Source organism: Lepidochelys kempii, chromosome 18, assembly GCF_965140265.1.
Source record: "Lepidochelys kempii isolate rLepKem1 chromosome 18, rLepKem1.hap2, whole genome shotgun sequence".
NCBI lineage: Eukaryota > Metazoa > Chordata > Testudines > Cheloniidae > Lepidochelys > Lepidochelys kempii.
This window is the reverse complement of record NC_133273.1, coordinates 22984268-22999788: the sequence shown is the minus strand read 5'-3', so window position 1 is coordinate 22999788 and position 15521 is coordinate 22984268. Positions and strand designations below refer to the sequence as shown.

At 48.4% G+C, this 15521-nt stretch overlaps 2 protein-coding genes across 22 annotated transcripts in view; one reads left to right on the top strand and one right to left on the bottom strand.

Annotated features, from left to right (window-relative positions):
• CHD5 (chromodomain helicase DNA binding protein 5) overlaps window positions 1-1241 on the top strand; it is an 80505-nt gene extending 79264 nt beyond the window's left edge. For 6 of the 9 annotated variants that reach the window (XM_073316220.1, XM_073316218.1, XM_073316217.1 and 3 more), the window contains 2 exons: window positions 152-259; window positions 594-1241. In XM_073316220.1, coding sequence (XP_073172321.1) covers window positions 152-259; window positions 594-685 — 200 coding nt within the window. In that variant the 3' untranslated portion in view covers window positions 686-1241. Of the gene's footprint in view, window positions 1-151; window positions 260-593 lie in introns of those variants that run through there. The other 3 variants (XM_073316222.1, XM_073316221.1, XM_073316225.1) reach the window with 3 other exon arrangements.
• Window positions 1240-15521, bottom strand: part of KCNAB2 (potassium voltage-gated channel subfamily A regulatory beta subunit 2) — a 113389-nt gene continuing 99107 nt past the window's right edge. For 11 of the 13 annotated variants that reach the window (XM_073316253.1, XM_073316255.1, XM_073316252.1 and 8 more), the window contains 6 exons: window positions 12912-12997; window positions 11569-11689; window positions 8777-8871; window positions 7775-7895; window positions 7138-7226; window positions 2047-6245 (listed from right to left, as the gene is read on the bottom strand). In XM_073316253.1, the coding sequence (XP_073172354.1) occupies window positions 6156-6245; window positions 7138-7226; window positions 7775-7895; window positions 8777-8871; window positions 11569-11689; window positions 12912-12997 (602 nt within the window). In that variant the 3' untranslated portion in view covers window positions 2047-6155. Of the gene's footprint in view, window positions 6246-7137; window positions 7227-7774; window positions 7896-8776; window positions 8872-11568; window positions 11690-12911; window positions 12998-15521 lie in introns of all 13 variants that reach the window. The other 2 variants (XM_073316263.1, XM_073316250.1) reach the window with 1 other exon arrangement.

The following is a 15521-nucleotide window of genomic DNA, read 5'->3' as shown; positions in this document are numbered from 1 at the left end:
TGTTAATAGGCCAGGTCTCCCTGCACGCTGCTAGCCCCTTGCTAATGGCACTGCAGTGGCTGCATGTATGCAGTAGCACGGTGCCTGAAAACAGCAGGGCCAGGATTAACTCTGCAGCAGTAGCTTTTCACCCCGTCCCCTCCCTCCACAGGGCAAGTTGGCTGCCCCCAGCACAATGTGACACAGGAAAAAGAAGGGCTGTCAGTGCTCGCTCCCGGATCCTGGCTGACCTGGAACAGGGCTTCTTCAGTCAGGACAGGTAGGGGTACCAGTGTGTCTCCCAGGGAAGGATAATGCAGCGTGCACTCCAGAGGTGGCTGCATTTTGGTGGAGATGCATGCCTGTGGGGGGGTGAAATGCATTCTGTAATAGCTGGGCAGTCCGCTCCTGAGAGTCAGCCGCTGGGAGCGGACACTGAAGAGAGTTGCAAGCATGGAATGGGGGCAAACAATAGCCTTGTCTTTGCAGGCAGGCCCCATTCTAGTGCAGAGGAAGCCAATGCACTGTGGCCTGCCACCTTATTTTGTGGCAAGAAGATTTTTAATGGAGGGGAAATTAGCAACTCTCATAGTTCCTATCTCTGATGTTTACAGAGCTACCAGTGTGTTCTTCTGTCCAAAGTTCATTTGTGATGGTTCCCTTCTCAGTGGCTAGATTTCCTGTAGCAGTGTTTTGTTTTGGGTAAGATTACTTGGCACTAGGCTGTGTTTGAACCATTTCCGTACCTCCTCCTCCCCCCCTGCCCCCCAACAAGGAGATGAGCGTTTTAAAAGGCTCTCACTGCTGGTTATGTTAAACTAGCTAAAAATGACCCCCCCACCCCCAACGGTTTTTAACCTGCTTTTTTTCTACTACAAAGTAGACTCCTACCAGTAACTGCAACAGGGAAAGGCACTGATGCCTGGACAGTGGGGCCAGTATTAACGCCTCCCACCTACATGGTCATCGACAGAAGGGATTATGCAACAATTCTGAGCAAGTTGAAAAAGCTCCAGTGAAATACAGACTAAGGCAGTGAAGATTTGGGGAATAGACTAGGGAAAACCAGAAGCATTTAAAGCTACTTTGCCTTCATGATTCTTGGTTTGTTATTTTGTGATACTAACTGAACCGTGCTGACCTTTTGTAGGAGCGTTTCTGGCGTCTGTAGCCAACACAAATCACATTTACTTTGTACTGTGTGTATTTGTTTTTGTTTTCTGTGTTTTAATAAATCCTTTAAAAAAAGGAGTCAACAAAAACGTTTCCCAATTATTTTTATTGTTACAGCCGCAGCCTCTGCAGCAGAGTGGAAATGGGCCAATGAAGGGCTGTAGGCAGCTTGGGAGGGGCCTTTAGCTCCCGTGAGTCACTTGAAAATGCAGGAGGTAGGTCTGACACGATCAGTACAGGAAGAGCAGGACCCTGTTCTACCCCCCCCCTTTCAGCGCTCTGTCAGCATGGCCCATGGAGTTTCCGCCTCCAGGAGACAGCAAGTGCCCTTGGAGGGGGTACATGCATGCACAGGCTCTGGCTTTCCCTCCCCAGGGCTGAGAGCTGCTGAAATTCCCTTCCGCCAAAGGCTCAGCACACGTGGTTTCTGAAACGCGCATTAGCAGAAACACAGGCCCCTACTCTCCGCTCTGAGACAATTGAGCACCTGGGTTTCAGGCTGAAGGAGCTGAAGTATTGCCATGGCCTGGAAAGCCACTGAGCGCAGGGGGAGTTGAGCTTGAGCAAGGCCTGCAGCTGCTGAGCCACACCAGGCTGGCAGCAGGGGTTTCTGCAGCCTCAGTGCTGAGAGGGGTGATGGCTGCTTCCCCCCCTGGGGACATCACGTCTTGCTTGAAACAGGTAGCCACAGGAACCAACGGGGGACCTGCAGCGCGAGGCTGAGCTTGGAGCACGAGGGAAGCCACATGATTGGCCCCAGTAATGCCCTTTGGGTCCCTGCCATGGCATGGGGAGGCGCTATGATGGTGCAGGATCCCCCCGTCAGGATTAATGCAGCCCAGGCTCCCGACGCCTTCAGTCCAAAGCAGCCAAGGAAACCCTCCTGCAGACAGATCAGGCTGGCCTTTTATTTTGTCATTCCATAAATACAGTAGCTGAATGTCCATCGCAATCATCATTCAGCAGCACAATGCAGTCAGCTGGTTTGGCCTGTCATTTATGCAGTTCTAGCTAGTGTAATCATCACAACCCTCGCTGTGTCTCTCTCTCTCTCTCAAAAGAAAGCGCTTTATTTACATACAAGGATTGGCTGTAAGACAGGACAATAACTGGCCTTGGTAATTCACAGCTACTAGGTGCAGGGGCGTTGTCCAGGGTAAAGAGCAGGGCTCGCTGAATGACGGGGAAAGCACACACACCAGAACTCACCTGCCTTACATGCCTCGTACACAGAACAAAGGGCACAGGAAACCAAGCAAATCCCCTGGGGTAGGATATGGAGGCTCAGACCAGAAAAGGCAACTGGAAGTTGTGGAAACCCCCTTGAACAGCTCTGGGAGGGGACGCTCGGGGCCACAGGAGCAAGCGTTGGGATCCGGGGGGTGGTTTTAGCGTAACGTTCACCTGAACATGTGCAGCACCCCACAGCGCTCCCTGGGGACACTGCAGCGCTGGGGCTGGGGCTAACATGGGACAAGCCAGACAAACAGCAGCTGCTAAAGTGCAATTGTAGGCAAGGCTGTCACCATCCTTCACGCACCCTGCCGGGGAACTTTCTCTGCCCATTCCTCACGCTGGGGAGACCCAAACCCGCTCCCTGCTGCTGGGGAGCAACACGCTGAGCTTTCCTGGGGCATTTCTGCTTGGGGTTTACCACCACCACCAAAGGCAATGAATCGCTGACTAGCCTACTCCCAGAGCAGTTGATACCCGAGCAGTGGGCCCTTTCTCAGTGCCCACAAGCCAGGTGTTTATTCCCCTGCTCACAGGTGTATGGCAGAGCACTGCGAGTACAGGGACAGGCTCTCGTCCCTCCTGCCTGCCTGCAGGACAGCCCGCCCCCCTGAACATGCAGCGCTGCAGGAACCTAACACCCCATGCAACTGGCCAACCACCTTTTTACAGCAGCTTAAAAACTGTACAATTTTTAATCCAGCCTCAAACGCTAATATGAAAGGAAATTTAAATTCAGTAGCAACAAGCGTCAGGCCTGAAACACTGAGCAGCCCCGTACACAGTTCTCACTCAGAGCAGCATTCTGCATGAGAACCATTAAGGCAGCTGGATGGGGGGCAGGAACAGCAGTGGCTCAGCAAGACAGCATTGAGCACGTTAGTCATATGGTGAGGTTACAGCCATGGGTGGGGGTTCAGACCCCTACCACAGACCAGCAGAGTCATGCACAGGTGTAATTTATATTCTAATTTGCAAAGTCAATCAGGAATAAACTGGTGCAAATCACAACTTGTCTTTCTGCACTGGGGCCTGAGCCCAGGGAGCTACCTCCAGGCAGGGACTTAAGACAGGCCGAGCCCACACCACCAGCTGTAAAGAGACCAGTCCAGGGGGTGTGCAGAAATGCCTTTTAAAAAGGAGCAAGACAAAAATGGTCCAAGCGAATCAGCTTTCCGCAAGGTAGCTGCAGTAACCTACGGTGGTGGGAGGCCACAGCTGAGGGATGTTTTAAAAAGCTCTGCCAATGGACGTGTGGGTTTTTTGTAGGTTGGGGCAGTGCTCTGATCCTGCTGTGCTAGAGAGGTTTGCGTGACCCATGTACACACACAATCTCTGTACAAACGCCAAACAGGCACTGCTTGGTAGTGCCAATTAATACAAGAAATGCAAGTGCATTTTCAGAGCAAGTTCCCAGCTCCCTGAGTGTTGCTGGGCGAGAAAAAGAGAAAAAGGGGAACAGAAGCACTAATATTTGTAAAACCTAAATAAATGCAGTCAGAGTCCTTAAAAACATTAACCCCTGCCAGGGAACAATGATTCCTCACCACCGTTGCTTTATCATTGTTCATTAGTATTATTGTGCCTGCTTTGTAGATCATCCAAATTAGATAGGTTTCTGCTACCCTTAGGGTGCAGAATTATTCCAGCACTTGACAAGGGGATAGCTCCTGGAAGTTTGGAACAGAATCTTATCTGTAGTCTAAACATGTGGTTATCTATGCAATGGTTATGAGAAAATACTACCAACATTATACCAAAAATTGAAGTATGCGATTACTACAGTAATGCAAAACTTCTGCGGCTTTTAGATCTCAGACCACCTAGTGTGAAGTGGCTTATCCGATAGCATCTGATTTGCAGAACCATCCCAAAGGGATCCATATAGCCAACAGTGAAATGCAGCCACCTCTGGGGTGGAAAGTGGCATCCGTTTAACGGCACCAGCAACGTTACCTATGAGTTTAGGACAGGAAATGAATATGTATTTGTTGACTGTTATATCAAGTTGACTCAGTGGTTCCACAATCAGTCTAAAGATGAGATTAATCTTTAGTGGAAATGGGGAACCTAGCAGTCTACCGAAGTAATTCATCTGGCAAGCGAGACCAAGCTATCTCCCTGTAATTGCTGTGCACATATGTCATCAGTGAAACAAGTACCTACAAATGCAGACTGAAATTTTAAGGGAAAGTTGGTACCATATCAGGTGGCAGCCCATACAAGTCAGGGATCTGAAACAAGAATAATGATTTTGTAACATACAAAAAATATTTTTTTTTGTTTGCAAAGGCAAAAGATTCTCAAAAATACGCACTACAGCTGTTCAGTCCAGTGTGCAGTATCCACATTACTGAGCAGCACCCAGCCACAGACCAGACACAGCCGCAAGTCTGGTGGCTTGAACTCCTTACACCGACATCCTCTTGGATTAAATTGCTCATTACCATCATTTACTGTGTGCAGTTGGTAACGATACTCCATGATTGTCCACTGAACACATGTAAACTAAATCCCTGTCTGCCCTGCTCCTTTTAAAGCAATGACTGGCTCAAGCAGTTTCAGAGGTTGCTTACGAAATATCACAGATTCTGGGTGTTAAGGAAATCAAGCATCTAAAATTAAAGCTGGATGTTTTCTGGACAGAGATTAATTGAAGGTCTCTGCTCTCTTTCATACTAAACAGTTACACTGTTTAAAATGTTTAGTATAAACATTGTACATGTAAAACTTCATATTAGTTGTAAATGAGAACCTAGACCTGAGTGAATGACAGAGGAAGTAATGAAACCAGCAAGATGCTCGTGTTAAAACAGCATTGCCTGCTGGAGAGAAAAGCACCAGCACAGTGAGGGATTCTGACTGGAATGCCTTCAATGCCAGCGTGCCATTTCTGTTCAAAGTCACAAACTGCGTCCTGCACTCAGTCCTCCGCAAAGCTCCCGGGAAGCCCACTGAGGCCAAGAGGTGCCTGGGCTGAGGACATAGCCTGTTCACAGGGAAAGAAAGCCCCCTGATTGGAACTGAGTGGGCTCAGGCCTTGTGCGAATAGCACCACCACCTCAGAAGGTCAATATGAGGCACCAGAAAAATAAAAAAAAGCATTGTGACAAACACCCCCGGCCCCAGTGCGGGCCTTGGGGAGGCTACCAAATCGCAGAGCATGAACTCTTACAGCGGCTTGCCAACAACTTGGCTGATACACTTTGTATTTTTTGAAGTATTCAATCTTCTCCAACAGAAACAGATACAGATCAAACTAAAAAACAGAACCAGCTGGGAGATGCAGGCAGTACTCCCGAAACAGCTGTTTCTAACATTCTTAGATGGTTACCACAGACAGTCCTCCGCACTCACATTAGCCAGATCATTGTAAAGCCAGCGTTGCTTTTGGAACAGAGAGACTAGAATTCTTACAGGGAAATGGTGTGTGTGTCAGATCTGAATATTCAAGCACATCGTACAGGAGCTGGAATCAATGAAAAGCAGAGATATTCTGCGTGCATTTGTGAAAAACGTAGTTTCTCCTTTTAAAAAAGGAAGCCCAGAGGCCTGAAATCTTCCCAGCCTGGGACTCTTCTTGCATTCAAAAGAAATGGTGCATAATAAGCCTATGTAGTCTTGCAGCAACAGGGTAAACAACTTCTCCAGAACATCTTGCCACGTGGTATCTTCGGATGCCAATCACACTCTTCCCTTGGCTTCAGTAAAGCTTAAGCAAGCAAACAGAAGACTAGGAGTTGAGAGAGTCCGGGGGACAGCAGGCACAGTTAGGATCTGTAGTCCTTTTTGCTGTATGGTTTATTGCCCAAAATACTATCGATCTCGTGTATAATAGAAGAGGACAATTTTGGAAGAACCTGTACACAACATACATACAAAGAAAATCAGAATGTAAGTCAGCGCTGAAGTTGTCTCAAGGGACCCATCAACCTGCAAAACTTGAGCTGCCAACATTCCCCTGCTGGCTTTGGGATAAGTGGTCACTGGTGGAGTTTAAGGAGGTGTTAATGACAGCACATAGTATCGAGGTGCACAAGACGCTCACTAATAAACTGTATTGACCAGCAGGCAACACTAAAACCACCTACATCCTCGCTTGTGACGGACCAGCAGGGGCTGATTGAGCTAGTGATGGTCATGAGCTTCCCTGCAACCACAAATTATAGTGTGGAAAAAAAATTCCGTAACCTGCGTGACTGCTTTGGAAAACAAAGGTAAACGGGAAAGCAAAGTCAGCCAAAACCAACGGCTGAAATACATGGTTAAAGAAATAAAGCACATGGGTGTGAATTCAAGGCGTTATTGGTTCCTTCAGTATCATGTACAATTTACTAAATAGAAGGGTTGATGGGTCAAACAACAGAGTTTTCAGAATAACTTGGTTCACTGAAAGAATCTGTTACGGGAAAACATGTGATTTGTTAAAGGTCCGATCCAAAGCTCAACTGACAGCTCTCACGAAGGTTGATCCAAGGACTTATGAGCCATGACACCAAGTCAAAGTCTTAAAGCCCCCTCTTACTAAATGAGCCCCATGTAGTAGCCCTTGTTAATACCTGCAAAACAAGTGCAGCTGCAAGGCACATCCCACCTTGCACTGATCTATTACAACTGTTGCAATATGGTTAATTTCTTTTTAACGATATAAACTCTATAAGGAGTTAGTTACTCTCAAACTCTGAGCAAGCCGAAGATCATGCCTACGTTTTTAAGCAAGGGAAATTTGCCAGGCTATATGTGGGAACTGACCTGTATCGCTCCGATATTCTCCATTAACTGGTCTGCATTGGAAGCGCCGAGCAAAACGGAGCTAACTCCTTCGTTCCTCAGACACCAGGCTGGAGTGACAGAAAGGGTTAAGGGAGCTAAGGACAGGGGGTTCACTGCGGCGCACACACGTCATTCTTTACTTTAATAAAAAATGCAGTGCAGAGCTGCAGAAGCAGCTCTTCATTCTCCGGCCACAACTGGCCGGAGCGTCCAGCGCGTGGAAGAACTCGATGCAAGGTGCTGTGCACATACAACCCACAGCATGTTTATACGGCCAGGAGAGGCGGGCTTGGTGGGGGAGATGTGCCCAGGCAGGGAGGGCACCTCGGTTAGGCTTTCTCTGGCCATGGAGGCTGGTATTTCCCGCTCTGACAGACTCCACCTGTCTCGGGGCAACCGTGGGCAGTGAATAGAGGAAACGAAATTCCGGTCTCCTCGGAGCAGCTTTTCATGCGAGCAGGCGCAAGAGAAGCAAGGAGCTGGGCCGGATGGTCTGGAATTCGGTATCACTGCCAGGGAACGAGGCTATTCTTATCCAGTGCCCCGCTGCTGCATTCCAGTGACAAAGGCTGGGGGAGGACGATCTCTCTTGCTCTGCGTCTTGCAAGCTGCTTACCGATCGCGAGCTGTGGCAAGGTGCATCCTAGGCGCTCTGCAATGGCTTGCAGCTCCTTCAGCTTTGCCTGCTGTCTCCTTCCCTCTTCACTCAGGATCTTGTCTTTTAGCCATTGGTATCCCTTTGAAAAGAGAGGCACATTGAGGGAGAGGGGAAAGAGTCCTTAGCATCTGCCTCCTCCCCAGTCTGCTTCTAGAGACGGGGCATCACTGGCTGGGGACGCAGACAGGCTGATGCCAGCACTCGCTTGGGACCCAGGTCAGCTCCCACTGAAAGCAATGGAAAGGTGCTTCTGGGAGTCAAAGGGAGCTGGCAATGTGCTCATTGTAGGTCCAGAGGCCAGCGCAGGGGGTTCTTCCACTTGAACTTAGTGTCACAGACGCAGAGGGAACAATCCAATGGAAATGGGGTTTATTGTGTGTGTGTTCTATCACTCCGGCATACGTCAAGGGACTTCCCATAAATCTTTGGGGCTATAATGCAAAGATATCAAGGATTCTGTACAGAATCCCCCAAACCCGCACAAGGAACATGAAGCGAAGCGGCGTTCTAGCCAGAGATCTCGGTAACGGGGTGACCCTCACACAGGAATGCTTAGCACAAGGACCAGAACGCGTGAGGGGTCTCAGTTGTGACACTGCAGTAAAATTAAACACACCTTTGCAGCAGGCGGCTAATTAAAGGTAGATCCCCTCCGACACCATATTACTTAATGCAGGTGCAGAATTCATTGGAACAAGGGGGGAATGATGCGTTTTGCCTACAGTGCCTGTCCTTCCAAGTGGGGTAGTGCAGCCCCCCAGAATCAACTCCCTCAGCTCCCCTCATATGATCCTGAAACCAAACTGGCCTCAAGCAAGGAGACCAAGTACTGGGAGGCAACAGGAACCCCCCCATACTGGCTGCAGGATAAAATCTCAAATGCAAGGGGTGATAAAGAGACACCGTTCCACCCAGCATCCCTCGCACCAACCCACAAATCATGCTGCACCTCTTCCTCACCTTCAACGATGCTCTGGAGTAAGGGGGGATTCCACCATCATATTTTCCAGAAACAATTCCACAGGCCAGCGGGGACCAGGTCATGGCGCCAACCCCTGAGAAGAGAAAGAACATTTACTGAGGGCACTATAGGTTCCTGCTGAGAGCCGGGGTGGGGTGGGGGTGGGGGTGGAGGAGGGATCAATTGCACACACGGCTATCTGCCAGTTTTGTTCCTATTTTTAGCATCTCTTGGTAAGTACCGTTAGAGAACCAGACATTTTCCTTCGGGCAGTGTTGGTCTGGGGGCAGCTGCCAGCTGTATGAGCCCTGCTCCAAAATCCTGCCCCTAAAAGTGAGCAAGCTCAGAACACAGGGTAGAGAAAACAGGGGTGTGGCTGTCAGTGCTGCTGGGAGGATGTGATTTGGGAGCAGGACGCAGCATGGGAGGAAAAAGGAGGGGGCCCCTGCTAGAGAGGAAATGCTTGGACAAGTGGGAGATAGTCTTTTTTAAAATGAGGTTGGGGAAATGTTTTAGAGTCTAACCCTAGGCAGGATTTCTGGGCTAATGGCACAAGTAATTATTTAAAAGCACAGAAGAAGAGCTGTTGACTATTTGTGCACTATTGTACATGGCGAATACCTGCGAGAGCATTTTTTTGTGTGCTCGGCCCTGCCAGGTGTTGAACCCGTGGTCCCCGAGCCAGCAGAACACTCCAGCTTGCGATTAACTTTAAATCTGGAGCCATTTTCCAAAAAAATCTACTAAACTGGTCGTTAGCGTCACTGCTCAAGTGACTGATGTTTATTTGTTAAGTGCTTTTTTTTTTAGATTTTTATCAGTCATATCCATTCCTTTGAAATGGTGTGGGGGACATCAGACAGTAGCCATTGAGAGTCAAAAAACGGAGTTATATAATTCTTAACACACAAACTGCTGACAGTGCACGCCGAAACGAACCAAGGGATGGTCCTTCGACCAAACTCCCAGGTTCTCGGGCACCACTTTCCCCAGCTGTTCATTTTGATTGTTATTGATGGAAATATTTTTCCACGGTTTGTGTGTGTGTGATGAAATCAACATTTACTGATAAAAATCGAATCCTTCCCAGCCTATAAATATCATATGTCATTAAAGCCCTTCCCTGCTAAGACAACACACACGTTTCCATGGATACAGTAACTACGGTCGCCTTTCTTTGGTTTATTTAATGAAGCAGTTTGAATAGGGGAGACATTTGTCTGTACCCAGGAAGCCCGTCTTTGTGTAAAGGGCTCGACAGGCCAGACCTCATCCTACTTTACAAATGGGCCGTAGGCCAGGAATGCACAGCACAGGCTTGGCCAGGCAGCTGGGAAGCCTCCAAGTACAGCAAAGAGTGAAACTCTAGAGAAGAGTTGTCAAGTCTGTAAATGACCCAGCTTTGGCTTCTAAGAGGAAGATGCCTCCTCTGTCCTGTGCTCTCTGGCTTTTTTATACTCTTCAGAGGTAACGTGCGTCTCTCTCTCTCTCGGTCTCTCATGCGCACACACAAAGGTTTGTCTGGGTACATCAGGAGTTTGGGAATCAGGCCTCAGCACTTAGAATTTTTCTCCTAATTCCAGGCTGCTTTTTCTGATTATGATATAAACTCAATCTTGTAAAAGGATTTCAGCCAGAGCAAAGACACCGAGTGACTTGGCATGGCCCAAATAATGCCAGGTTAGGGTGTGCAACAGCCACTCCAGGGCACTCAGAAGTTAAACAATTACCAAAGCCAGTGGCTCCGACTTGGCATGAATATGAAATGTGCACCATGATCACACACTGGGTTAGCAGCGTGGAGGAGACGCCAGCTAAAGGGCCATGACACCAACTCAGCAGCAGCTCGGCCTGGCCAGAGCTCTGATATTCAGATGGGGCTAGATCATGCAGCGTGATCCTCCTTTGCTGTGGCAGAGGCTGGGAACAAGCATGGCTTCGGGGTGACAAACAGGTCTGACAAGGCTGCTGAGATTTATTTTCCCTAAAACTGTGCCTATTTCCCCCATATCTTAGCACATTTATTCAGTTTTTTAAAAACTATTTTTGTACATTTCAAACCGCAACCCCCCAAGTGCCCCATGGATACAGATACGGGGCCTCGTGCCGATGTGGCATGTTGTACGAGCTGAAGGGACACGGCCAGCTCTGGGGACTCAGAAGATCGCTGGTTTTTTTTTAGTTTGCCATAAAGATGCAGTTTTGGGGCAACCAAAAGCATTTGCGAAGTTGGGGTGAATTCAGCAAATTGTTCTGACGTTTTTCCAGAATTTTTGTCCTCCCTTTTTATCTGGTTGAAACTGATTGTTCAACCCCAATGAAATCTTTTCAGTTTTTCATTTTGACAAGAAAAGAAATTATTAAAAAACAAATGCTTTTTTCTAAACAAAACGTTGAAACGGTTTATGTTGGAAACGTTGAAACAGTCAGGGTTTAGCTTTGAATTTTTTGTGGATGTTTTTGTTCAGGCCTGGATTGGAGCCGTGTGGCTTGGGCCCCTCTCTAGATTGCCGTTTTTATACTTGGCCCATGTGCGCACTGCCCCCGGACCAACCCCAGCCCTCCTCAATGGAAACCAGGGGTCTGTTGCCCGATTATTGTTCCATTGGGAAAGGCAATTCTTTCTAGAAACAAAAGCCAGGGGCTGGGCATTCCGGGCAGCTGAGCTGAATATCGACAGACCCTTTATGACAGGACTGAGCCTCTCAACTCCTGCTCCCTTCCCTGAGAGTGCCCAGCTGTGCCCCCAGCCAGCCTCAGAGAACATGTAAGGCGTGGGGGGGCTTTGTACCTATCTTGTGAAAGAGCTCAGGGAGTTGCACCTCCACCTTCTCCCTCTGGAACATGTGGTACTCGGCTTGCTCACATATCGGCGGGATTAGGTTAAACTGCCGTGCCACTGAGTACGCTTCCTGCAAGCACAAAGATAAATGCAAATCAGCATCATTCCCTATAGGGCAGGGCTGCCCCGCCCCATGCTCTCCTCCTGGAGCAGGGCGAGACCTCCAGGTCGTCCCCACGGCACTGGGGCTGGGACGTCTGGAGACCCTGCCTGGCGGGTGAAAGGGAGTAACCCAGGGACATGGAGAGAGTGGCTATCGCCGAAACAGAACTAATTTGTTCCTGCGGCTGATGGGGACCCAGGGCCTCGCTGAACAAGCAGAGACTGGAGGGCTCAGTCCTATGGGAGATTTGCCCATTGGCAGGCCCCAGTGGGACTTTATCTTTGACTTCAAAGGGCACGAGCCAGCCTCTGGGGTCTCCGACTGCAAATGTGGTGCCCAGGCTCAGCCCGAGAGGTCTGTATGTGTGGAGCATTCCGGCGCTCTGGGGCTGGCTCTGCACTGACAAGTGCTTTAATGCCAGGGTAGCCACGTCACCACCTGTCAGCATTCAGCTGGAAGGGGCTCGAAAAGGCCCAGATTTGGCCCCAGGGCTCCTGAGATGCTGCCTTGGAGACAGCTGCAGACATGGGGGCTGACACAAAGTTCTGTCTGTTACCAGGGAGACGGGCACATTGAGAGGAAAAGGCGACTGGCTGGAGAGTCTCAAGTCAAAGGATTTAGCTAGAAATCATGTTAAAATTTGCCCAAAAGTTGGAGCAGATTGAGCCAGCAGAGCACACAGAGCTGGGAAGGGCCAGAGGGGGAAATCTCTCACTGAAGCGTCTCAGACCAGCGAGGAGAGAGAATGAGAGGGGGAGAGGAAACCAGGTGAGCTGGGGGCTCCTGTGACAGCAATGACAGGGATTTCCCGCTCAGGTGTCCTTCTCGCTGACCGTTACTGTGCTACCTCCTTTCCCAGCCAAGGAACCCTTTCCCCTATGGCACGAGCCTGACACACTCTGATGAGCTGTCCTATCAGATCTAAAAATAATTACAGCTAAAATACGTCTGCAAGCAGTCGGCTCCTGACAGCTCCTGTCTAATTAAATCACCATCAACGGAGCACTTCTCTCCAAAACACTGCAGAGAGGCACTTTGCTCTGGCGACGGCAGTCTGCTCGGCCTCTGCTTAGCATCAGCAGCGCGCAGATCATTTATTTATGGCGTGTCTTCTGGCCCTTGCATTTCAGCAATGGGAACACACGGGCATGCATGTGCCCACACACAGGCGTGTACACACACACAGTACCATGATCTCCATGGAGCTCCAGCGCGATGTTCCCCAGTACATGGCCATTCCCTGGTTGATAACATGGGTCATTGCTCTCACCGTCTCTGTCAAAAAGGAAGGGAAGGCAAGGAGGGAGACGTCAGCCTGGCACGCAGAGCTGGAGCTATTCCGTAAATAAAGACTGTGACACCAAAAGGAAAGGGGGGATTTGACTGCACAGACATCTTGCAAGCAGTGTACTTCCAGACTTCAAACTTGGAGACAGGAGTTTTACAAGGAAATTAAAAAACAAAAACGAACGAACAAAAACCAAAAAGCCAACCCACAACAGAGACTGCTCGTGAAATCATTTCCCCATATTAATTACTTGTCCAAATCTGTAAAGAATAATCGAATGCAAAAATAAACAAACAAACCAACAATCGCCAGAGATTGGGTTGGAAAGTGACCTTTTTATGGCCGCTTGTGCTGAAATGAGGGTGAGAAGAAACAGAGGGATGTAAATTATGATGCCATAAGAATTGAGTTTTTTTTAGTTAGTTGCTTTTTGGAGGAATAATAGGATTAGCCTAGAAGAAAATAACCATTTGCAATGGACCAGTGAAACGTAATGAGGTCACAATCAAATAGGTGAAATGCAGTACAGAGTGGTGGAAAACAATGTCCAATCTCACGGATGTTCACGCTCTCCTGTGAGATGGGGGATGGACAGGAGCCACAGGATATATTGCACCCATGTGTGGGGGAAAAAAATAACATCTTCAAGGTCCTACAAAAAACAGACCCGAAGACTCAGTTTTCCATCTAAACAGAGGAAAACCAGATCAAATCCACCAGGATGGAACAGCTGTCACAGGAGGGGAGACATTAAAAAAACCACAACAAAAAAAGTAGAAACATTTCTGGGAGACCAACTTCTTTGGGGAGCAGGGCTTGACTCTGTGTGTGTGTGTGGGTGGGTAGGGGGGGTGGGGTGGGATAGTTTGGGAGAGGGAGAGGGAAACAGCACAATGTTTGTGCAGTTCTTAACACCTTCCAATTTTGTTTCTGGGCATCATTGCTCTGCTGCACTGAGATTTATGAACCCAACTCCGAGGTCCGTTCAGAACTCCCTGTGCAGGGACAGACGAGCTCAAAAACTCTACCCCTGAGCATCTGGAATCAGAAGATTTCAGAGACTGAGGAATCCAGGAGGAGCTGGAACTGCTGGATGTTAAGGATGGTTAAAAAACCCTCACCTCCAGCTTTGCCCTGATAGTTTAGCTGCTGTGAACTTCAGAGATTATTACTAATAAGAAAAATTCATCATTAGAAAACATCCATTAGCTATGAAAAACAGAGGGCAAATTCTGTCTGTATAAAGACTTATGAAAAGCAAATATTGCAGCTGATTGTAGGAACCCATTAAGTTAGTTTGGCCTCATGGTTAATATTGCATCTAAAAACAGCTAACGTTCAGATTTTTCTTTTTTGAAGGTTGTCACTGTGATGTTTGGCAAATACAGGGACGGCCCACCAAAGGTGCTGAATGTATGTAGTGGATCCAGCGGGAGATATCTAGAAAAGGCAGCTCTAAGAATACATTGCTTGCAAGGTTGGTTGCAAATGTTGCGGTACAAAGGAAAGATTGCAAACAAGTGTTTCTAAAAACAATCCATTGATGGCCTGAAAAAATAAACCCGATATAATATATAAATCAATGTGATTATACACACACACACTCACTCAGACAAAAGTGTATGTATCCCTGTCTTCTGTCTGTTTCAAGGTGGGAAGCAGACAATGGTATGTGTTTGTCTAAGTGCGATGCTAAACATGCTGGAACATAAAGAGAGAGAACGAGACCGCAAAACCTGAGGCTCCTCATTTGACACTCGCCCAAATGTTTTAAACAGCTACTGATTTTGCGTGCTTTGAGGCATTTAGGGCTGATTTTCAGGGCACAGAGTGCTTACAGCTGCAGGGGCCGCTCAGGGCGGCTGCCCCTATGCAGCTCCTGTGATAATCAGCACTGGTATCTCCAGTTGGGACAACCAAAAACTCGACCGTCAGTTTCTGAACGGGTGCGAAGATGCTTTGTCTTTTATTAGACTTGGAGTCGCGCTGTTCAGCACAGGTTCAAGTGCCCCGTTGCTGACACTGGCCCTCAGCATCTGCTAGTGTTAAAAAAGGCTTGAGAAAGCAGCAGCGAGTTATAACATGCAGTTCCCATGGCCTGGTCTCCATGACGCCCACAGGCTGCAGCCTGCAGATTGCAAACTTCTCCTTGGACCACAAGCCACAATCCTTCCAAAGACGCTAATTACGTTTGCGAAGTCGCAAAGGGGGCAGAGCTCCATTAGGTGGTGGCTTCATTAAGTTATGTTAGTAGCTGCCACCCGAGAGTGCTCTGCAGCAAGCTCTCAGTTCCTTGTAACATCCAACTAGCCCTTATCGCAGAGTCAGCCCTGTGCTGGTTTAAACGTTTCTCTCGCTTCCTCAGAGCTGCTTTAGGAAGCGTCACTGAACAGGTTTAAAATACTGAAATCAGAGAGAACGTTTTTCAGTCTCCAAAAACCTCCTTTCTGGGCTGAGACCCAAGGTGGAAGGCTTCAGCTCTGAGGAAGGGATCGTTAGGAAATTCTGAGC